Consider the following 23,620-nt stretch of genomic DNA (forward strand, 5'->3'; position numbering starts at 1 on the left):
ACCTGGAGATACTTATTCATGCATTTGTCTCCAGTAGGTTAGACTACTGTAACGGCCTGCTCACCGGCCTCTCCAAACGAGCTGTAAAACAGCTTCAGTACATCCAGAATGCTGCTGCTCGAGTCCTGACCAGAACCAGGAAGTATGATCACATTAGTCCTGTGCTCAGGTCTCTGCACTGGCTCCCTGTACCTCAAAGAATAGACTTCAAAGCAGCTCTGCTTGTGTACAAGTCTCTCCATGGCCGAGCACCAAAGTACATCTCTGACATGTTAGTGCCATATGAAACATCTCGTACTCTGAGGACCACAGGGGCCGGCCTCCTGTTGATTCCCAGAGTCAGAACTAAACAAGGGGAATCAGCGTTTCAATATTCTGCAGCTAAAATCTGGAACAGCCTCCCTGAAGTCGTAAGACAGGCGTCTTCTGTGTTCATGTTCAAATCTAGACTTAAAACATTTCTGTTTAGCCGTGTATATGACTGAAAGGTCCTATCTGCACTTTTCTTTCCTTTCCTTCCTTTATTTTTAAATCAATTTTCAATTATTATTTTTTTTTCTTTTCTTTTTTCTTTACTTTTAAAGTAAATTTTACGTTGATTATTTCTATGATGTATTGTGATTTTAATGCATTTTTCTGTTTTGTGAAGCGCCTTGAATTACTTTGTGTACGAATTGTGCTATACAAATAAACTTGCCTTGCCTTGCCTTGCCTTGCCTTGCCTTGCCTTGCCTTGCCTTGCCTTGCCTTGCCTTGCCTTGCCTTGCCTTGCCTTGCCTTTGTTTCATCACACTCCATTATTGGGGCGGCCGTGGTGCAGCGGTAGGGCGGTCGACCCATGATCGTAAGATTGCAGGTTCGATTCCCGCCTTGCACGCCCATGAGTCGAAGTGTCCTTGGGCAAGACACTGAACCCCACCTTGCCCCTGGTGGTAGGCGGGCGCCTGTGTTTGGCAGCGGAGCCACCAGTGTGTGAATGTGTTTGTGACTGGGTGAATGGGTCTGTGACTGTAAAGCGCTTTGTCCTTGTAGGAAGAAAGGCGCTATATAAGTATACGCCATTATCTATACATGCCACACAGATACAAAGACAAGATTGTTTCATATTTCACTGCAGTTCATCTTCATTTACCCATTTTATGCTGATGGTTGTAGTTCCATGTGAGATAGCACATTCACTTCTTAACATCCCTTTAGCTTCCTCCCTTTGACCTCTGTGGCGACAGTCTTCTGGTGAAACCAAGTCACACCGTGCTTTGGAGCCGTGTCTTTGTAGTGGTGCCACTGATGAACTGCTCTGCTTCAACTGGACGCACACAGATGGTTGGTTGTAATCACTTGGCATTGCTTCTGAGTGCACAGGACAGTCCTTTCAAATGATTGTACCAGTAAACTTTTATACAGACTTTTATTTGTTTCCATTTAAAGGGCTGTTTTTCTGTAATTGTGACCAGATGGGAAACGTGGCGTTAGAATCCTTTTAGGACTCAAGCACAGCTGGTTAAGAAACAGAAATTATGGAATATAGAGTTTCTCTATAATATTTTTTATTGTTATTTTAAAGGAAGTAAACGATTGTAGGAAACTCAACTCCTTTACAGACTCAGCTGAGGAGTCTCCAACCTTTAATGCTAAAAAACCCATTTAGTTGAGTTTCTTAATCACCAAAACCCAGCCAGAGTCGCAAAGTAACTGTTTGAGAAATATCTTTGTGAATATTCAACCAATTATTTGTAAAATGTACCTATTAAATATTTACGTTGATTGAATTATCATAATTTCCTTTGTATAAAATTTTGAGCTTCTTTTATTTTGGAGATAAGAGCTCCCTTTGAAATAAAAAAAGGATCGTCCTGCTGCAGCAGATTTACTTACGGTAAATTAAAAATGCAGAAAGCCATGAGGTCAAACATGTTTTTCTTTTTTCTGTCTTTATGACTTTGGTGCGGCATCATCATTTCTTTTTTGTTTTACTATCAAATAAAAACGTGACAACATTGCTATAGATTGCTTTTTTTAAAAAATAAATCTTTATGTGATTTGAGCTTATTTTAATAAGAAATTAGTCTTACCATAAAATTCTAAATATAAATGACAAGTTAATTAACTAAAAGAAATTCACTTATAGAATTTTTTTTTAAATTGTTGCATTCATAGCCAAAGGGCCACAATGAAGGGATGAAGGAGCCACATGTGCCTTCAGAGCCTCAGGTTGCAGACCCCTGGACTAAGCAGGGAAATGTTAAGCTGATACGTACTGACTGGTACTACTTAACTTACTGACTGATACTACTGAAGTTTCTGAACACACACAATTATGAGACCCTCTCATGCTCAAATCTAACACCCAATAGCCTGTTTTTCTTTTTCTTTTCTTTTTATGTAAATTTTAGTCCACTTTTGACCCTATATAACCATTCATATATTATTAAGCATAATCCAAATCTTCCTTAATTTGGTCCATATACAATTTGGTCCCTATTTTCTGTCCTGTAGTGCATCCTGATTCCACTAGGGGCAGTAGAAGGGCATTTCTTGGTCATTTCAAAAAGGCTGCTTCCAATAAACCTCAGAAAAAATTTTGGCGGGAAAAGCTAAGCTCATTTTTGAAACTTTTAGATCAAAATAACTCTTTTATTATTATTATTTTGCAATGACTACTTGCTGTATTAAAAGAATGTAAAATTTGTTGATAATCATTTCTTCATAATACATTTACACCATGTTAAAAATGTGTGGATCCGATTTGAGACAATGGGTCAATATTATTGACATTATCACATCAATATCTTTACATCTTCAACTAAAATTCTTGTGACCAAAACCTTCCAAAAGACATTGAACATTTTTTTGTGGTTTTTACCAAAGAGTAAAAAAAAAAAGACACCTTAATCCCCCCCCCAATTATTTTTTTTGTAAATTCTTTGATGTAGTGGGTTAACTTAATAAGAGGCAGTTAATCTAATGCTAAAATGGGTAGCATTAGTTATCATTATAAAGTCACAGAGTCAACACAGTATTCTAAGTAACTATTGAAAAATGTCAAAAGACAACACAAATCATAAAATAAATATATTGCCAATTTACTGCATTCTTTTTGTAATGCCTAATTCATTACGTGTTTCCTTTTATCTTTCTTTTACAAGAACAGTGGGTTCTAGTAACAATTTTTTTGGCAAATCTCTCCCTCAGTTACTCAACAGTGTTAGATTTTGAGTCATACTTCTTGTTCTTCTGACAAATGACCCAATTTGTGCTTAGTCATAGATGTTTATTACATTTACTGGTGGATGCGGAAGAGACGGAAGCACAGGAAAGGGATGGGATATAGAATGTGATACCCGCCGCTGCATCAGATTTGTGCTTTGGTGGTAGGATGTTATTTGTCCTCATCAGACTGAGTCAGTGTGCGGAGGTGAGGCGTTGGCTGTGATGACAGCCACTATCAAAGAGCAACATATGGCGTATTTGTTTCTGATATTTAGGCTTTCTGTCCAAAAAGCCCACATTGGGAGAGGTACAAACATGTTGGGTTATCTATGTGGATTCAAATGAATACTCATCCATGTGAACACGTGGATGAAAGGCCGCTCTAAAACTGGAATGTGTTCAGGAACGCCCAATTAGCATATGGTGTTCACACGGGGACTGTCGCTACCCAAAATTTGCACAGGTCGGTCACGTATGGAAGAGGCTTGGTGCAAAATGTTGAGGTGCAAATCTTGCTCCAGGCTTTTTCGTTCACAGCTCTGTTCCGATATATGAAAGACCCTGATTGGTTAGAGTTTGACCTGGTTTAACTTTCAGGGCGCGTTCAATGGCCGTGTGTTTCGTACGTAGAGCCTGAAAATGGCTGTAGAAACTTGTGTAGCGCTGTGTGAACGCGAGAGTTACGAACACGGAAGCCAAAAATGCACATTTACACAGACATTTCACAGGAAGTGGTTGCTTGAATGCATGTTGTCAAGGGTGGTATGAACATACTGTAGCTCTTTTCCCTTCTACTATGTTCTGGTCAAAATTGACACTCGATGGCTCAGTTGGCTGGGTGTAGGACTGGTGTGCAGGGTTCAATTCCAATAGGCTAAATAAGCTTCATCCTTCACACTACTCCCTAACTATGTAGCCACAAGTTGGCTCAAGTCTGGGTCTCCCTGTGTTGGTCCCCAGTCTGAATAAAATACAGGGTTGTATCAGGAAGGGGATCCTGCCAAAACCAAATCAATGAAAGCTGCGGTAGCAACCCCTTACAGGATGTGCCAAAAGATGAACAACATTTTAAATTTAAATATGGGTCAATTTTGACCCAAACACAATGTAAGGGTTAATTCTCCTGAATGGCAAAAAAAAAAAGAATCACTGAGACTATCTGCTCCAGGGTTTTAATTTTTTCAACCTTTTGATACTTTAAAGTGAGCCAATCAAAGCGACTTGGCTTTTTGAAATGTCACCCTAAATATCTGATTAATCTATGATAATTGCATAACAATGAAGCTTTGACTCATTCTAAGCTTTCTGCAGTCTTAAACCAATTGAATTGCTTAACCATTAGGATAAAGGTTGCACAGCTATTTGCAAACCCCAAATGAGTATCTCGGCTGCAGGATATGCTCTTATTTTGATGGAAGAGGATATATAAACCATAGAAAGCAGGCTCTCTTTCATCCTCTAGAGACAATTGCGACCCTGTCAAGTTATCCACATGTCCGAGTTGCAACGGTTACTTTTCTCATCAAAGGATTTCTATTTACATTTCACTGTTGGAGGTGTATTTTTAGCCTGTTTGATGTTTAATTTTAGCAGAAAAAGTATTTGGAGCCTCAAATGGCATTACTGTGGAAAAAAAAAGCTTTAAATAGTGATGCCTTTTGTGATGAAAATGATGTATATTTTGAAAAAAGTTAAGCAGTTCGAGGGGCTTTCATGGGACATGTGATCAAGGATGTAAAACTCTTCCATGCCACTAAAACAAATCTAAAGACCGGATATATTTTATTTATCTATTTATTCTGTTTTTTTTGTTGGTAGTTGGCAATGTCGTAATTATGACAATAGAAAGCGCCAAAAAAGCGGCTTTATTCTTCTTCGCCACCAGCAAAACTTCAAGTGAGGAAAAAATGAGCTTCATTCACCTGCATGAGCCATGACGGTCCAACTTTGAGCGGAAAAGCTTATCTGAATTGCTTGGACCATTCTAGACCGGACCGAACCGTACCTATCAGTGGAAATTAGACTATAGTCTTTCCAGCATGTCCTGCATTTTCCCCAGGGTCTCCGCTCAGTGCTCGAAACATCTCCCCAGGGGAGCGTCCAGGAGCATCCGGACCGGATGCCTCCTGGACGCTCAACTGCACTGATCGTTTTTAAATCTACCAAGTTGTTCAATAGTCCTCAGATCGATAGGTTGGATATATGGTTTAGGTCATTACCTTGTTGTAGGAGGAACCTCTGACCAACAAACAGTTGATGTAACACAATGTGGAGCCATGCTTTCATTTTTAGATGACACACAGTTATTTTGAGGGATGAACCAACAATTCAAGATTTTGATACATCTGTTTATCTCCTTCCCGTCCTCAGTAGTCCAGTGGTGCTGTTTCCTGTCCTAAGCTCTTTGTCTTATTCTGATGTCTTAAAAATGACTGTTTCGTCTTGTCAACCCAACAAAGACTGAGATTTGCTAACAAAGACCCCACTAAAGCTTTGTTTGAATCAGTTGTCCCATGATTCACCTCTAGTGCAGCTGTTAACTCTCAGAAACGTATCTTCTGATCAAAGCTTTCCTCAGTTTCTCAGCGTCTTTTGATATGAAGAAAACTCTTCTCACTGACACTTTGACACTAACAATTTTTCTGTAAGAAAATAAACACATATATATTCACTGAGCTTATAAAATGAATATATAAATTGAGTTACGATCATATATTTTCTGTAAGCTTGGCAGTGAAAATTTAATAATGGCAAGTCTTTGCATTTTCTTATATTTTAATGGGTTTTGTGCAGACATTCTTTAAAATTAAAGACAAACAAACAAACAAACAAACAAAAACTTTTCTTGTGGTTATTTGTGTGTTACTTCTACCTGATACTATTTGGACCGTATATCACAACAGTCCAGATGGCGCTGTGAAGGTTTATGTGGTCTTTTCATGTTGATGTCCAGTAGCTTTTCCACCTAGTCACACAAAGCTTCTGCTGACGAGTGATTAAATGTCCAAAAAAAACATCATCCATTTTCAGCATGTGACAGCTCAGCTGTGGAAAAAAAAAGCAGACATCTTAGTGCTGATTAAACCTGGGTGGGGGATTTTTCACTTTACCATACACATTGACAACCGTAGACTTTATTAAGAAGAGCAACCTGACATGCACCCCAAGCATGAAGACGAAATATCAAAGAATCTCCATACTTGTGATCTTGTTAACAGTTAGCATGTATTGTGTCATACCCAGTACCATCAAGATAGAGATAGAAGAGCTTCCAATGATGCCGAGCTAAAATGAAAGCCTTATATCTGGAGACAAGAAAGTTCAGATGTGCAGAAAAATGAAGCGAGTCACAGTTTTTGGTCATTTTTATCGAGCATGAGACAAGTAGAATCCAAGGTAACGATGGCCAGGGAGGCACGCCATCAAAGGTGTCTGTTTTTTGTTCATATTAGGGCTGGACAGAACCCCAAATGATAGAAGTATATTCCTCCTGTCAGTGCAGCTAACAGGTCTAGTACTGAGAGCCTAAGAGAGCTGTCAGTTTCTTTTTTGTGGTCCTTTCCGATTTGTGTATTGAATGAAAGTGGTAGTGTGTCTACTGCTTTTGCTCAGTACGATCACTTACAACTTTGTGTAGATTTTCAAACTCCAGCCATAGTCAAGATCTTAAGGATTAAATAGTTTGCACCATTTAATTTAGCAATACAGTTCATCCGTGATCCCGAGAGACATAACGGGTTAAGAAAATGGATGGATGGAATATACTTGATATAGGTGTTTCGATGTGAAACATTTTCCATTAAAGCCCTACTTCAACTATATTTCGATCTATTGTGAAATCTTTTTTTAATTATGATTGTGCTTTTTTTTTGCGAAAATCAAAAAACCGTGTTTCATTTTTGTTAAGACATAATTTCTGCAGAGTGGAAGAATTCATCAGAAATTGTTGGCGAGGAAGTAAGCCTCCACCATTCCGTCATCCCTTTGTCTACGCTCTCTGCTGACAGCTTACAGCCCTCAAACCCCAAGCTAACATTAGCGGTGAAACAAAAATGGTGAGCAATATCAGAGCTATCCAGCCATACAGTTTTTGAGCCAGATGCCAGTCCGGATGAAAAAAATGGTGTACATGGATTAATTTGTCTGGTGGGTGCAATAAAATGGAGTGGAGCAGGGAGCTTCAGGCCTCTTATGAACCTTTTGAAACTGCATTTTCTTCGTCTGGTCCTGATTCACAATGATTTGAAGAAAGAAATACTCAGAAATGCAGTTTTAGGCTTAAATGTTTTTATGTGTTCTCCATCATCAGAAAAATGCCACAAGAACATGTTAAAAACAACCAAGAACACAATTTTTATTGGAGTGGTATCTATCTATCTATCTATCTATCTATCTATCTATCTATCTATCTATCTATCTATCTATCTATCTATCTATCTATCTATCTATCTATCTATCTATCTATCTATCTATCTATCTATCTATCTATCTATCTATCTATCTATCTATCTATCTATCTATCTATCCATCTATCCATCTATCCATCCATCCATCCATCCATCCATCTTCTCAAAATCATAATCTTATGATAAGACAATGCACTAATCTTATCATAACACATGAGCAAACAGTTGAGCTGCTGTCAGATTAACAGCAAAGATGCATTCCTAAAGCTGCTTATCTCCATACTGTGTCCTGTGACATTAATGCAGAATCATGACTTCCTGCACATGCAGCGTCCTATTGAGCAACTTTGACTGCGGCATCCACAGTGTCGCTACACGGCATATAAAATGCCTTCTATATGAACTTTGTTCTCTTTACTACAAACTTAGCTGCGGGCCTATATTGTAGGGGATGGCAGGCCCAACATGACTTAATGAGATTAGCTAAAAAGCATTGTAATGCCTCACCAATTTTTTAGAAACATGCTGATTTGAATCTAGCAAGGTCTTTATTTAAAACTTGTTAAGTTAGTCTCAATTGGTCTTATTGGTGGATACGGGCTATCTGCAGGGAGAAAATGGGCAAACTTTATTGGGTATGTAGGTGGCCCACAGAAACTAGCAAGGTCGTACATCACTCGCTTTTTTTTTACTCTTCCTCCCAAATCCTGCAGAATGGAGTCCAATAGTGTTGATGTAATAAGCGTGAGCTCCTTGCGTGGAGCCTGACTGTTAGAAAATGGGACAATCAAAGCATAGTTTTGTTTTGGCATCCTACAGGTATTTGTGAATTCCGTTTCTAGCCTGTGGGTTCAACATTCATGCAGGGTCAATTAGGGGTCAGTACTTGCACCTTAATAACGAGTAGAGTGTGGTGTAGGGACACCATGACTCCATGCTACGTACAATAGTCTCACGGAAACCTAATGATACACAAGTGGTCGTACCTGTACTCCCCTTAAGATGCAGCCATTCCTCTCTATGACCCCCTGCAGACTGGGACGACCCAAAAACCTGCAGCATGTTTTTTACCTAGAGCAGAAAACAGACTAAAAACCTTGCATAGCAATGCCGAAACCCGAGAGTATTGAAAGGCAGAAGCCCAAAACATGGATGTGTGTTCACAACGACTTTTCATTGAAAGTGGTCGCTTGAATGCCCGTTTCTGAGCTCTAAGTGAACGTAGTATCACAGACACACATCAGCTTTTTTATGAGGTAAACAAACTGGCATAAATGAACCAGAGTTAGTATTAATTCCATCAAACAAGAACCTTTTGCAATAATTGAAAATACGTTGTTGCCCTTTTTTATTTACACTATAATATATATAATATAATAGTTGTAGAAATGCTCACAATATATTGGAAAGGACTGTGTATAAAGTATAGTGAATGAAGGCTCTTCTTGGACGGCAATGACTATTAACACGAATTTGGAAATATTAAGTCATAGACAATATTTTAGTTGTTTTTTATTAAGGACAGTTTTAGAAAAAAGGGAAGAATATTTCAATGACGGATGTAAAAATATTTTCAAATAAATATTCCTGGTGGCACATATCACTTATGTAAGTCTCAAACTAATAACGTGAAAGCAGATAGAGTCTAGAAAAAAAAGGAAAAATGTGTGCAAAGACAAAATAAAACAGACTTTTAATGAGACAACAGGGGACCATCCATCAAGCAATTGCTCAGAATAAGGACAGACAAATACTAACACACTCCGCCATGCTTTGGTGCTCTTTATACACATTGTCTTCCACAAAAAGGAGGAAAAACGAGCAGCACACAAGTGTAATATTGTATAAACTTGGGCTGAACTTTACAATTCTTTGTCTTTTTCACGTTTATTCAAACTCATTAAATCATAAAAGGGGAGTTGCTATAGGTGATAGACAAGACATATGCCAGTGTGAGTACACAATGTAGATTAAAAAAAAGAGCAATGTGAAGTTGCTCTGAAAATTTCCTCCTACATAATTTTTACTAAAACATAATATAGTGGGTCATTTTTTAAAAGAAAATGTCCTATACAATGCATTGCCTTAGTGGTAGAAAAAGCATTATCATAATATGCATCAGTATGTTTTTTTTTTAATCTGCTGTTGCCGATGAGTTCTGTCTTGATAAAAACATGTCTGTCTCAGACCTGATGGATGAGCTTAAAAGGTCAAAAGGTTAAGCTCAGTAACCTGCCATCCCCCATCCATGTCCGACATGTCTGTCATATCATGGCTAGCCGCGTTCACAATGCCACAGCAATGTCTGAGATTATGGCTTTTGAAACGCAGGGCTAAATACCATGCATTATGATGCTGAAATATAGACCCCCCAAAAAATCCAAGATTATACTTCAGTGAAATAAAGCCTTTTGGCTTAATCCAAATTCAAAGTCTTGTGTCAAGCTGGGCTGTGGGCCTATGTAACCTAGTTGTGATGGCTGTTAGTTGTGAAAGCTGCTTTGTACTGGTCAGTTATGTGATGAGTGTTTGGACACGGTCTGTTGAGTTGACCTATATTTGACTGGCTCCCCTATCTGCTCAGTAGAGAAAAACCAAAGCTTTGCTCTTGTTATGTTCTATTAGCCAACTGGGCCACTAGTCACCATGCTCTGCACTCATCAAACTGTTTATATACTAAGTTCAGGAAAATATTCTCTGGTGTGTAAAGAGGAATTTGCAACTTTGCAGTAGATTTGGCATGTGTTTCATTCAGTTCTATTGAATTACTGTATTTTCTGCACAAAAGGGCGCACCGTCAAAAATTGTGCTTTTCCAATTATTAATATTATTATTTATATAAGGTACACCAAACAATGCGGCACATTAGGAGAGACAAAAGAGTCAGAGAAAAGTCAGTCAGTCAGATTTTATTATCTGTGTTCACAGTAACTCTACAGCTTGTTGTAACACACCACAGAGCACCGTTACTGTGACTACGCTAACTCCCAACCTTGTTAGTAACACATAAAAAACAGTCTGATACCGCTACACGTTAGCGGTATTAGTGTATTTACCATCGTTTAACTCCCAACCTTTTTTGCAACATGTAATAAACCAGACTGATATTACTAAACCAAACGTTACTGGGACTACGCTAACTCCCAATCTTGTTAGTAACATGTAAAAAAAAAAAACAGTACGAGACGGCTTCACGTTAGCCAGGTTACCGTACACATGGTACCTTTTTTACATGTTTGCAACACGTAAAAAAGGGACTGATATTGCTAAAACAAACATTACTGTGGCTGTGTCCGAATTCCCACCCTAATCCCTAACTACTTAAAAACTTTAGAGTGCGGGACTATGTAGTGCCCTGGATTTTAAAAGCAATTCGGAAACTAAGCTCACTACTTTTTTTTTTTTTTCAATGTCACCGATTTTTTACGAAGTTAAAATCTAATTGGTATGAACGTTTTGCGACGATCATTTAAGAAGATTAAAGGTTAATTAAAAAACTAAATGTAAATGCATTTTTGACGCAATGCATTGTGGTCTACATTCGCCAATCTAGTGAGCATCGATGCACACTGATTTTTCGCAGAGACTTCTGGGAAATGTCTAAGGCACTCGATTTAGGAATTGTCGATTCGGACAGCACTACAAAATGGCGAACGTATATAGTGAATAGAGAAGGAATTCGGACACAGGCTGACATTTTGACTGAGCTACCTCTTAAAATCACTATGACATCATTAAGCCAAGCATATAGAAAGTGCTAAAGGTTATAAGACGCACTGTCATTTTTGAAAAAACTAAGGTTTTTAGTGCTAAAAAATACAGTAAATTCAACCTATTATATGATAAATAATTTTTCATAATTTTTAGCCATTTTTTTAAACAAGTTACTTTAACTCAACTCAACTCAACTTTATTTATATAGCACTTTCATACAACAGTAGTTGAGACAAAGTGCTGAACACAACAGTAAAAAACATTAAAACATGTTACGGGGGGGAAAACACAGAGGGAGATAAAACTATAGAAAAACAGTAAACAGTTAGAAAAACAGTGGTCTTCATATTGGGTTAAAAGCCAGAGCATAAAAATGGGTTTTTAAACGGGTTTTAAAAATGGACAGTGAAGGGGCTTCTCTAATGGCCAGCGGCAAAGTATTCCACAGCTTTGGAGCGGCTACAGCAAAAGCTCTGTCCCCTCTGAGCTTCCGTCTGGACCTCGGTACCTCTAAAAGCATCTGATCAGCTGATCTGAGGCACCGTGCCGGCGAATAGGGAGAGAGAAGCTCAGAGAGGTACAGCGGGGCAAGACCGTGTAAAGATTTAAAAACAAGCAGAAGAATCTTAAAATGAATTCTAAAATGCACAGGCAGCCAGTGAAGCGATGCTAAGATCGGTGTGATGTGGTCTCTTTTGCGTGCTCCAACCATAAGACGAGCAGCTGCATTTTGAACACGTTGGAGACGCAAGAGAGACGACTGGCTGAGTCCAAGATAAAGAGAGTTGCAGTAATCCAGCCGGGACGTGATGAAAGCATGGATTACTGTTTCAAAGTGTGCAGATGTTAAAAAAGGTTTTACCTTAGCAAGTTGGCAAAGGCTTAAAAAGCTTAACTTCACTACAGAGCTTATCTGTTGGTCCATCCTAAAATTACTGTCCAATTTAACACCCAAGTTAGAAACAGTTGATTTTAAGAAACCAGTCAGAGAGCCTAGATCAATCGGGGACGGTCCACTAAAATCATTCGGTCCAAAAATTACAACTTCTGTTTTCTTTTCATTCAAACTCAAGAAACTTAGGGCCAACCAGTCCTTAATGTCATGGAGACATGACAGGAGCCGCGTCACAGAGAGATTATCCTTTTTTAGCGGCAGATAGATCTGACTGTCGTCAGCGTATAAATGAAAGGAAATGCCATGTTTTCTTAGAATGGACCCTAAAGGTAACAGATATAAAGAAAACAGAAGAGGTCCCAAAACCGACCCTTGTGGGACCCCATAGGGAACTCGAGCTGTGGTGGATTCATAACCACCTAAACTGACACACATGGTTCTTTCCGCCAGGTAGGATTTGAACCAGTCCAGTGCAGTACCTTGAATCCCCACCAGGTTCTGGAGCCTAGAAATTAAAATGCTGTGGTCTACGGTGTCGAATGCTGCAGTTAGGTCCAGCAGAACTAGAACAACATAATCTCCAGCATCATTGGCCAAGAGAATGTCGTTGCTGACTCTTAGCAGTGCTGACTCCGTACTGTGAAGGGGTCTAAACCCAGACTGGAAGACTTCAGGAATTTTATGTTGGTTTAAGAAATCCTCCAGCTGTGAATAGACCACTTTCTCCAAGAGTTTAGAGATATAGGGCATCTTGGAGATGGGTCTAAAATTGGCCAGTACAGCACTGTCCAGGCTGGGTTTTTTAAGTATCACTTTAAGTAAATGTAACTTTTTACTCTTCATCTCTACCACATGTGACCAGAAGTACACATGGTAAAAGAAACATTAAAAAAATTTCAGAATATTTGTGGGGAAAAAAAGATATTTCGTTAAAGCTGCAACTGGCATGTTTGACCAGGTTCTACCCATTTTCTGTTTCCGGAAGGTTCTATGATGAGTGGGGGGCTGGATATTAGGTTTTAGATGAATTGACGGGTGAATGAGTAATGACAATGTGTTGTCACTGAAGGAACAGAGAGGGAAGCAGCTGACGCAGAAAGCGTGCATATGATCATCCTGCAGCTGAGACGGCTCCGCTGAGGGTTGAAGAACGCAGCAAAGAGAGCTGGTGTGATGAGTTTGAAGCATAGAGTGGTGTCACGGGGGCAAGTGAGAAGTGTGTTTATGAAGGACACAGAGCACGCTTGGGGCAGGGGAGGAGAGTGCGCTGAAAGGGCTTAGGTAGGCACTGTTGCGTTGCAAGTTCAAATCCGGCCTTTTGGGTCATCCTTTTTCTCCGTCACCGTCCTCCGGATGCAATAAAGCAGAAATGGGCTGAGAGGAGAAGAGACGCCGAAGCAGGTCAGGTGAAGAGAAGTGGGCAGGGAGGAAAGGGAGGACATCCATTTAGAGAGCAGAACGGCAACAAGGAGGAGGAGGATGCAACAGGAAGGACGACAAAGTGCAAGTTAAAAGGTGGATAGTTATAAAAAATTTAAGTCGTGATGGTTAGATTAATGGTGAGGAGGAGGTGCATTCTTCAGAATGGAAGAGAAGCAGAACCAGGTCAGGCGTATTAGCAGCCCTCAGTGACCAGAGATTGTTGCCTAGCAGCATGCAAAAAAAAAAGACTTGGTTGCTGTGCTCATCTCCTCATCGTTTCCCATCATCCTCCGCTGTTCCACCGTTCTCACTATCACCCCTACTTGTGCCTCCCTTCCTGTCTCCACGCACACTTTCCTAACCCTGACTACAAGCATGCGGCCGGCTTTTATGTGTGAGTGCCGATTCCTCGTGCCATGCCTTTCATGGGTAAAGCTGGCTGTTCCACCAGCTCTGGATTACACGTGGAGCCCGTCATCTTCTCCGCTTTGTCAAATGCACATAGCATCAAGCATGGAACTTCGGTGTGCACATATCCTCATCTCCTGTGAGGGTGGTCCTCGTGAAACTGAGAACAAATCGCTAAGTTTTTAACCCTGAGATGTTCATGTGACAGAACTCTGGGGGATTAAGGCTCCTAGCTAATTAACAAATGGTAAAATCCCTTAAACATGCCCCAGAGGGATTTTAATGAGCTTGCCCAGTGGGGATGGAAATCTTTAAGAAAAAAAAACCCATACAACATTCTTATCAAAGATATCAGTTCGTTTTCCAATCATACATGAAGATATATTACCAGCAAGAAATCTTCTAAATACATTTCATATTGGCAGAAATGCATCAGTGTTCACTTTATTCATAGGTGCAGCTAAAACATCCTATATATTTAGGCTGGAATTGTGTGTAGGAACATCTTTTACCATAAAAGGCAAGGCTTCCTAAACATGTGGGCATGCAGGAATTGCAGCCTCCATAAATCCCAAATGTTTGTCCTGAAAAGCCTGAAAAACCGTGGAAGCCTCGTGTATCCTCAGTGGTGAGCAGCTTTTTGGGATTTTTGGGATTTTTAATTCCAAAGACAGATAATACTTTGTTTTTTTAAATTGAGAAGTTAGTTTTTTTTTTTTTTTGCAAATGCTAGACTAACCGATATTTCAAGCACTTTAAAGTCCCATCATCTTTGATCTATTTTAAAAGCGTTCCCAGTGCTCTTTTTTTAAAACAATAACACAGTTTTTAGCCGTTTTCTAGGACATAGTTTCTGCAGAGCAGCGGTAGTTCATCAGAAATTTGTGGGTTGTGGGTGGGACTGTTGTCATGGAGCAACCCCCTAGTTCTTACATCACAAAATTGCCACTGGATGTTAAAAAAAAAAAAAAAAAACCACAATGTTTACGAGAGTGGGTCTATAAATTTAGAAGTGGCTAAATTATCTATCATATAGTGGAGCCAATTATTAAAGTAATTGTGCATTTTGTGGTACAAGTTGCAAATATGGAAGGATGTATCCTAGGATCCCTTCAGAAAAGCATGTTAGCCAGAAGAAAATCCCAGATTTTAAGATAGTACACATTATTCCATTCTGTAGCTACCCCCTCAAGTTCAAAGACTGCATTTTGTGCATGAACAGCCCATATTGTTAAGAATGGGGCAAAAAGGCAATGAATATTTTTTGTAACAATTGAGTGTATGGCCGCCATCTTCACAAATAGACACCATTTTGGATTTTTCTCGCAGCTAATGTACCTTTCTAAAAAAGGGTGCAGACGTCTGAAATTTGGAATGCTATCTACCTAACCATCTCCTTTAATATATGAGTGGTTGATGGCTGTGTGAAGGAAGCTACTCTAAAGATATAAATCTTCAGCTACTAGAATTGGTTGAATGCTCAAGTAGTAGATCTCTTTTTGGAAAGACAAAGTGTTTGGTGGGACGTTCACAGCACCCTGGACAATGAACGTTCAGGGGACCACTTTCAATGAAGAGTCTATGTAAATGTGCATACATGTGCATTTACATAGATGTGGACTTCCGTTGAACTCTCGCTTCACGCAGGTTTTTACAACCGCTTATGGGGCTTTATGTACGAAATGATGTTTCTCACCAAGCCTTTCCCAACTGTAGGTGGCGCTAGTAAACAGTAGAAAAAGAAGAAGCCCCTCCCTGCTTGTCCAGTGTGAACACCTTATGCTAAACGCATGTTCAAGAGCGCGGTGTGAACGTAGCTTCTTAATAAGTCACTGTGAATTATAGAAGGAAAATGTGCCAGGACAGACCAGTTTATGCTAGAAAACTAACCCTTTGCAGCAGGATTTTTTTTAACCTGAAACATTTTTTCAAGTGAAAATATGTAATATAAAAATGATGTTCCAAATAAAATAGTTTCAAATAATATTTTCTCCCACAAAAATGAATCTTGAAGCAAGACTTTTTTTCTTATACAACATATAAGGTAAAAGAAATGTTTGTCACTTGATTTCCAAATAGTTGATTGCATATATTTGTTTTTAATTCAAATCCAGACAGAACATTTGAGACTGAATACAGAAATGTCTTCGACTGTCACTTCCCTCAATTTCCTTTTTTTCTTAATTACTCACCCTGAGCAGGTTCTGATGGCTTCTTTTTTTTTTTAACTGTAATCTTTAAACAAGTCAAAATACCTTTGGAAAGAGAAGCTAAAAGGTATCTGATGTGGGAATGTGTCTCCAGCTCCAGCATGAACGTAGACTGAGTGAGAGTGTAGGTGTGAAGCCTTCCCGGCATCAGTGCGGCTATGTCAAAGTGACTTTAGGAGAAGTAAAGGAGCGTCGTCTTTGCTTGTTTTCCAGGAGGTATGCCAGTGCCTGAGGTGGCTTCTGACACTGCCAGCGCTGCCGCCATGTTGAGCCCCGTCCTCAATGCGTCCAACGGAGATGGCTCGGAGTCGGAAACCACCTCCGCCATCCTCGCCTCTGTCAAGGAACAGGTAGGAGTTCTTTGTTTGTGCGCGCAGAACAAACACAAGCTTGTCACGGCCAATGAGAGACGAATGCAGGAAAGTCGTGGGGATAACTCCTCCTGTCCTAACACAAGGGGGGGGGGGGGGGGGGGGGGGGTGATGGAACGCCTGTCTGAGCTGGGGTGTCACAAATATGTCAGAGCACCTTATTTTGTTAGTAGCTAGCCTAAGGCTTTGGCTGCACTGTGTGATTTTTTTTTTAAGGTGAGGTGATGGAATACAAAATATCCCCTCATTTTTTTTACAAAGTCCTCTGTTTGAGAGGCTGATTGAGACAAAGCAGCACCGACGAGCCTGAGTCACCGTGATTTTCTCTGTAAAGCTTAGAAAAGACTTCAGAGTAGGACTTTGTTTGATTTTCATTAAGTATTACTAAAGTTAAAAAATTATAATAAGGCCTAGACATTTATGAGTGTGGGATAAATGCAGTGCTCAGATCAAGAACTGAAATTAATTTGAGTGGGATCTTACAGCTGAAGTTTCAATCATCCTTGTGTTATATTCCATTCACACTTTTCTTTTTTACATTTTTCTTTATATGTGCTCATCAGCTAATGAGAGAGCAAACGGCTAAGCACCATTTATTTTTGTTTCTTCCATCACATCCACCATTTTTTCCAGAGTTGGGTTTTTTTGTTCACATTTTGGCCTGGGATGTGACTTATTTAAGATGATTAGGAAGCAGAAATTGATAAACATTTTATTTTGCATAGAAAAAAGAACTATAAAGTAGCTTTAGATAAGGTAACATTTGCACAAAAAAAACCCCAACTTTTTTGAGCTTCTTCAATCCCGAAGCGGTATTTCGATCCGTTCAAGTATTTCTCTAAAATCCTGCATGAGCACCAGCCCCTCCCAACCCACAAAAACTAGTTCACATTGTGATGTCACAAAGTGAGGAACAGCCCCTTTCAGGAAGAGTCTGCACTACCAGCACCGCCTCCCAGTGTAACACACTCATACACTTTTTCCACTGATCGGCAAAATCTCTGTCTTTTTACATGCACAATGTGCACAGAAACCTTTGCAGAAGTTCAAAGTTGTTTGTTTTCATGAGCGAAATGCAGACATGCTTCTCTAGGTGCTCTAAGACATCATGAAATGGGCGGGCGGCACCCACAAGGAGCGAAAGGCGGAACATCAGTGATCGAGACGTCTTACTTCTGGGTAGCAAAAGAGCTGCAAAATAGCCATTTCTTTCTTTTTTTTGTTGTAATTTTGTGCACCAAAGGTAATATATCATCATAAGAATGGATCTAGCTTACTCTGAAAGGCTTCAGAATAGCATGTTAAAGGTCCTTTAAGTCAATTGCTCCCCTCTGAAACCAGCCTCCATTGGCCATTTGAAGAACTGCGACTTTTGTTGCAGATTGTGCGTGTTTGGTGTTCAAGCGATACACAAACGGTATGAAAAAGTAAACCATATATGTAATTCTTAAAAAAAATAAATAGCAACAACAACTAGAGGGTGATGTAGGTATGTGTATCAGTATTGCACTGATATACTGGATTATTGTTATCTATTTTGTTAATATGATTTGCCATTCAAAATAAAATGATTGTTCTGGTTCCGATATGTTCTTCAATATATTTATCAGAAAAGTGCAACTTAAATACGATTAATTCAAAGTTCAAAATATTCGGTAGTTTTGTTGTTGAAAAATCTGTTCCAGTCACTCCAAATTCAAACACTTCAGTCTTTGTAAAGTAGTGATTCAAACTAAATCCAACAAAGTCTTGTTCACTGTATTGATATTGTACCTGATTTCTAGTTTTTGGCATTTTTCCTTTTTCTGAACCGAATTTGAATGTCAAAAAGAAATATTGCCCAGAGCTATTGCCTTAGTCGCAACTGCCCCATGGGGTGAATATGGGCTGTCTGTGGGCAAAAAAGGGGCAAACCTGTACAGGGCAGGCAGCAAAAAGCAAAGTCATAGTCAAAAGTGCGTCTAACTTCCATCATCCTTATAAATACTTCATGAAACATCCACCACACGTACAACAACGGTTTGCTCCATTTCCATGACGTCACCCGATGTGGCTATACGGGCTTGCGCTCCGTTTAAGGTGCAGCCGCTCCTCTGTACCCCCCTCCACGGGCCCGGACAGTCCTGCAGCTCCCGTACGGATCGACCCGCCTGTGACAGTGCATGTGACTGAGGCTTAAAGAAAACAACCAAAGCTGCTTCTATAGCCAACAAATTGAAATGGGTGTAGCAGTTGGGTGTTTTTTTTATTTATTTTTAATTTACGGATTAACAGCATCATAGATTGTAATAGTAGAAGAAATTGTAATGTTTCCTGATCAACATCAGCAGCAAAAGTTCAGTGTAAATAATCTCATTTTGTTCTATAAAATAGAATTTTTGGTTCTTTATTGCTTTCTATGGCGGCTTTCGACTGGATGCCATCCCCCGGCTGTATTTATATTTTTAATTTTATGGTGTCTTAAATTCCAAATGAATAGCGTACATCAGCTCTTCACTTTGACCACCAAAGAGCATTAATGTACCAGCAAACCATGTTAATCCATCCAGCAGTTGTCCGCATATTTTAATCTGTTACATACAATGTTGGACAGATGGGCAAACAGAGTTACCCCAAGAGGCACAACACTGCCGCATTTAGAGCTACTTTCAAGCTTACGCCGCAGTGGGGTAAGTACCAATCAGCATGCAGTAAAATCAGATTAAACATGTTGCCAAAGCTAGATCTCGTTAGGTGAAGTTGTTTTCATTAGATGGGAAGTTTTGCTGAACTGTAGAGTAAAAAGGATGGATCTTTCAAGACCTCACAGCTTGGGAGCAGAGGGTAAATGCTCCTCAAGCTGATGCAAGCATGAGCTGTCTGAATCAGCGGCCTAACTGAGAGCTGTTGGACGGCAGCGTCGGGAAATGGAGGTGGCAGGTTTTGACAGCGGTGAACAGCAGAGTCTGTAGTGTGAACCATGAGTAGAGTACTGGTCCTGAACGGCGGGGAGAGCAGGCCGAGCTGCTCACAAGCTAAAGATAGCAGGTGAAGACATCTGAAGGGGCATGAATAATAGATTCTGCACACTTTTGACACGTACAGTACCAACACTTTGAGTAACCATTAAAAGAAAGGAAGTCCACTTTAAGTAGGTCATGCATACTTCAGCGTGGGGACAAGTACAGGTCATAACAGATAATGGATGTCTAATAAAAGTGTTTTTAGATAAAAAGAAACAACAGAAGTGGTTGAGGCGTTCAATTTTTTTTAACGTTTTCCTCCATCTCTAGGCTCTGTGTTCAGTTTCATCTATATATCTATATATATAGATATATATCTATATATATAGATATATAGATATAGATATATAGATAGTATGCGGTCAGTGCATAGTATCAGAAGCAGGATCCAACATAAAACTCATAATGATCAAAGAATAGATGAACCAATATGACTTTTTCTGAGCATTTTAGGGGCTCAGAGAGATACGACACCCCAAACTCTCAGCAAAACTACATCATAGACTTCCCGCCTTCGATTTTCTACGTGCCCCCCCATAGTGGGGCTGGCTGAATCCGGGCCTGATGGACAAACGTCATCAGGTCATCAACGCCTACTTTTTTCCAGTTTTCTTTTTTTTTTTTTTGACATTTAATTTAAATTTCTGGAATTTCCTTTTGTTTTCTGAAATGTTTACTTTTTGTTTTTTACAGTAACTGGAAAAGGTTGGCATTATGACATCGCTAATTGGATGATGATGTTTGTTAATCTTTTTAACCAAAAGTTATTTGGCATGAAGCGATATTGGATATGTTTTGTTTTGATCATAAAACTGTTATTAATATGCTGACATTGCATTTGAAAAAAATCCAACGTCAAAAATCAAACGTTATCATCCAAAAGTATCTACTTTCTCAGGTTATTTTTTGTCTTTTGTTTTTTTACTTTTCAAATTAATTTCTGGAACTTACTTATTGTTTTCCTTAAAGTTTCATTTTTATTTATTTATTATTATGCTTTGATTTCTACATTTCCTTATTTCGTTTGCCTTTTTAATTGTGGCTTTAGATCTTTAATATGTTTTTGCATCGACTGATTGGTTGGTGTGTTTAGCACTTCAGGGCCACCGTACAAAAGTCCTGTGAGACCAAGAAGAAGTCTCGCAAATAGGGGTGTGTATTGGCAAGAGTCCGGCGATACGATACGTATTCCGATATGCACCCCACGATACGATACGTATCACGATATTGTACAGGAACACATTTTCTTTTTTTTTTTTTTTATTTGACTTAGCAAAAACTCTACCTCAATTTCAATACATCTTCCATCGTCAAATTCTATTGATTGAATGATCACAATGTTAAGCACTGCAACTGTTTCTCACATATAAGTTGCTTTTACCCAGGCAAATTCATAGTGCTTTTATTTTGGTAACTTAAAATATAGAAAGGTAAAAGTCAACATTGTCTGATTTACACCACAAAATATATTTCAGTATAAGAAAAAAATGAATGTGCTCTAACCAATAAGGTCCTAAAGTATGATTGAGGAAATAAAGTGCTGTTTATTTCCAATATTTCTAACTGTAGCTTCTGCAGTACTTTCAAACTGAGCGTGAGTGGTACTTCAAAGATAAAGTGGGGGAAAAAAAACACTAAATTTTTGCAGAAACAATAAAGTGTGATGATGATACAGCAGCATGACAGGATGAAAGAGATGCTTCAATGTGGCAAAGATGCTTTGTTTACATATCAGTCTGCACTGCACCGGTGCAGCCACGCTTTCTCACATGCGGAAGTCAACTAGTAGCGGTCATCGCCACGATATGGCCCTGTTTTCAGAGCGTTGTACACATCATTCTGATTGATCAGGTCACTAAACTAGAATCTATTGCTGGGAGGTTCTGCAGAACTTTGGCCCGCTTTCGCGACAGTATTGTAGACTATGCTAAGTGCATTAGCTGCTGCGAAGCTGCAGTGCTTCACGCATTCTTATCTGAGCCACTAAAAAGCACAGCAATCCACGTTTTTATATGTTACTGGCAACAACATGGCTCAGAGTTTCAGTTCAGTACCCATCCCTGGTAAAAACTAAGTACTTCCTGTTTCATAACAAAGAAAAAAGCTGCCTCTAGCTGAGGTCTTCCTGTTGTTTTGTGCAGAGTAGAGCTGCTCAAAGAGGCTCCGTGTTCTCTGCTGCCAACTAGCTGTCGGAGGGTAAAGTGGAAAACAAGAGTCAGACGCTGAAGGATGCTCTGAAATAAATAAATAAATATCGTCCTGACAGCATTTTGAATCGATACAAGTATCGCCAATATATCGCGATATATTGCAGAATGGATTTTTTCTAACACCCCTACTCGCAAACACTCAGCCATGTGGTTTTTAAGCGCATCTGCGATCAAACGCTACCAATCTGCTTCCTTTGCCTGTGCTGACTCACATCAGGGGCATCCCTGCTGTGAGTCTTCCTCTGCTTCTTTCAAACCCACATGAGATTGATTAGCCATTCGGCTTTGTATTTATCACATCTGTCGGCTTTTGTCGTCATATCGTTCATCATCTCTACTGTCACTGCGTCTGATTCTGTGGGAGGCTCAGTGTGAAGTCTGAGAGCTTCATTCTGGTGACACAAGAAAAATCTGACATATTGTCTTACAGCGTGACAGACACTGAATGTGGCTGTGGGGATTAGTTGGTCTTTTTTTTTTTTGTAGCTTTGTTTCATTTGACAATCCGGCTGTTTCAAAAAGTTGGGAGTTTCTGAGGAACTTTAGGCTTCAAAGGGGAAAAGAAAGTGTCAACCCCCCTCTGCACGCAATGAAAAGTTCAAAGATGCAGCAGTTTGAGTTGATGAAATTCATAATCTGCCACCAGCCAATAGGAGGAGAGCTCCATCTGAATCCTCCCCTCTGTCCAGGTGCTGCAGACAAGAACCTTTTTAAATTGACATGTAATAATCCCCAGATTAAAGCAAACTCTCAGAAAGGTCCTCTGACCTCCTGTGCAGATAATATTTGCTAAAAAGTACACTGCGTCATACTTTGAGATTGAATGATCAGATTCTCCTTTCAGTCCCTCCTTTTTTTTCCTCAGGAGGAGGATCTCTGACATTTAATGTTCCTTGACCTTCTCCTGAGCTCTTCCTGTTGTTCATAAGTGGTAATTATGTCATTAGGAGGTGGAGTTTGAAATAGCCTTTGTGTATTCTCACATAGTTTTAATATTATACTTTTCAACAAAAAGAATGCATTTTAAATGTTTCTTTTGATTTTATACTTTTTTTTTTAAATTAACATAAAAACTCAACACAACCTGATATTGTTTGTCACAGTAGGCACATTAGTTTCTATGTTAGAACGGTTTTTAAAGACCCACCCTGATAAAAAATATTGTATATTTTACCTGTCCTAATGGCCTTTTATTGATTTTATATAAGGAAAATATTATTAAAATTCTATTTCTGAGTATAACTTTATTCAAATCACTGTGAAACAGGAGCAGATGCAGAAATTACGTTTGAAAAAGAGCAAATTGGTGACATAGAAAATACAAAAATGGAAAAAAAGGGGGGGGGGGGTTGCTCTGCGCTAACGGTCAGTGCAAAATTACTAATGAACTCTTGCTGCTCTGCAGAAAATATGTCCCAGAAAATAGCAAAATAATATTATAATCAGATACAAAAGTCGACTGGGAATACTTTTAAAATACCTCAAAAGATGATTGGAGTGGGACTTTAAGACTTGAAAGTGCACGAAACTTTCACCTTCAAGTAAATGACACACTTACCATGCACAGACCCGTCCTCTCATCAATCAGAAAACCCAAGTCTAGGATAGGTTGCTCTGGAAAAAAATACAGATTTCCACGCAAAGACGCTTTTCTTCAGGGGTGTCCAAGCGTTTTGCAAAGAGGGCCAGATTTGGACTTTGGACGTGCCATCTTTTGGGATCTTTCAATCTGCTCAGGTGCTAAGTCTTTTTTTCCCTCTTCCCTGTGAGAG

At 39.3% G+C, this 23,620-nt stretch overlaps 1 protein-coding gene across 9 annotated transcripts in view; it reads left to right on the forward strand.

Moving 5' to 3' along the window:
• LOC101168153 (catenin delta-2) overlaps window positions 1-23,620 on the forward strand; it is a 181,499-nt gene that overhangs the window by 37,922 nt on the left and 119,957 nt on the right. For all 9 annotated transcript variants that reach the window (XM_023964880.1, XM_023964879.1, XM_023964878.1 and 6 more), the window contains exon 2: window positions 16,479-16,615. In XM_023964880.1, coding sequence (XP_023820648.1) covers window positions 16,484-16,615 — 132 coding nt within the window. In that variant the 5' untranslated portion in view covers window positions 16,479-16,483. The remainder of the gene's footprint in view (window positions 1-16,478; window positions 16,616-23,620) is intronic.

This window comes from Oryzias latipes, chromosome 17, assembly GCF_002234675.1.
Source record: "Oryzias latipes chromosome 17, ASM223467v1".
In the NCBI taxonomy this organism is placed as follows: Eukaryota; Metazoa; Chordata; class Actinopteri; order Beloniformes; family Adrianichthyidae; genus Oryzias; species Oryzias latipes.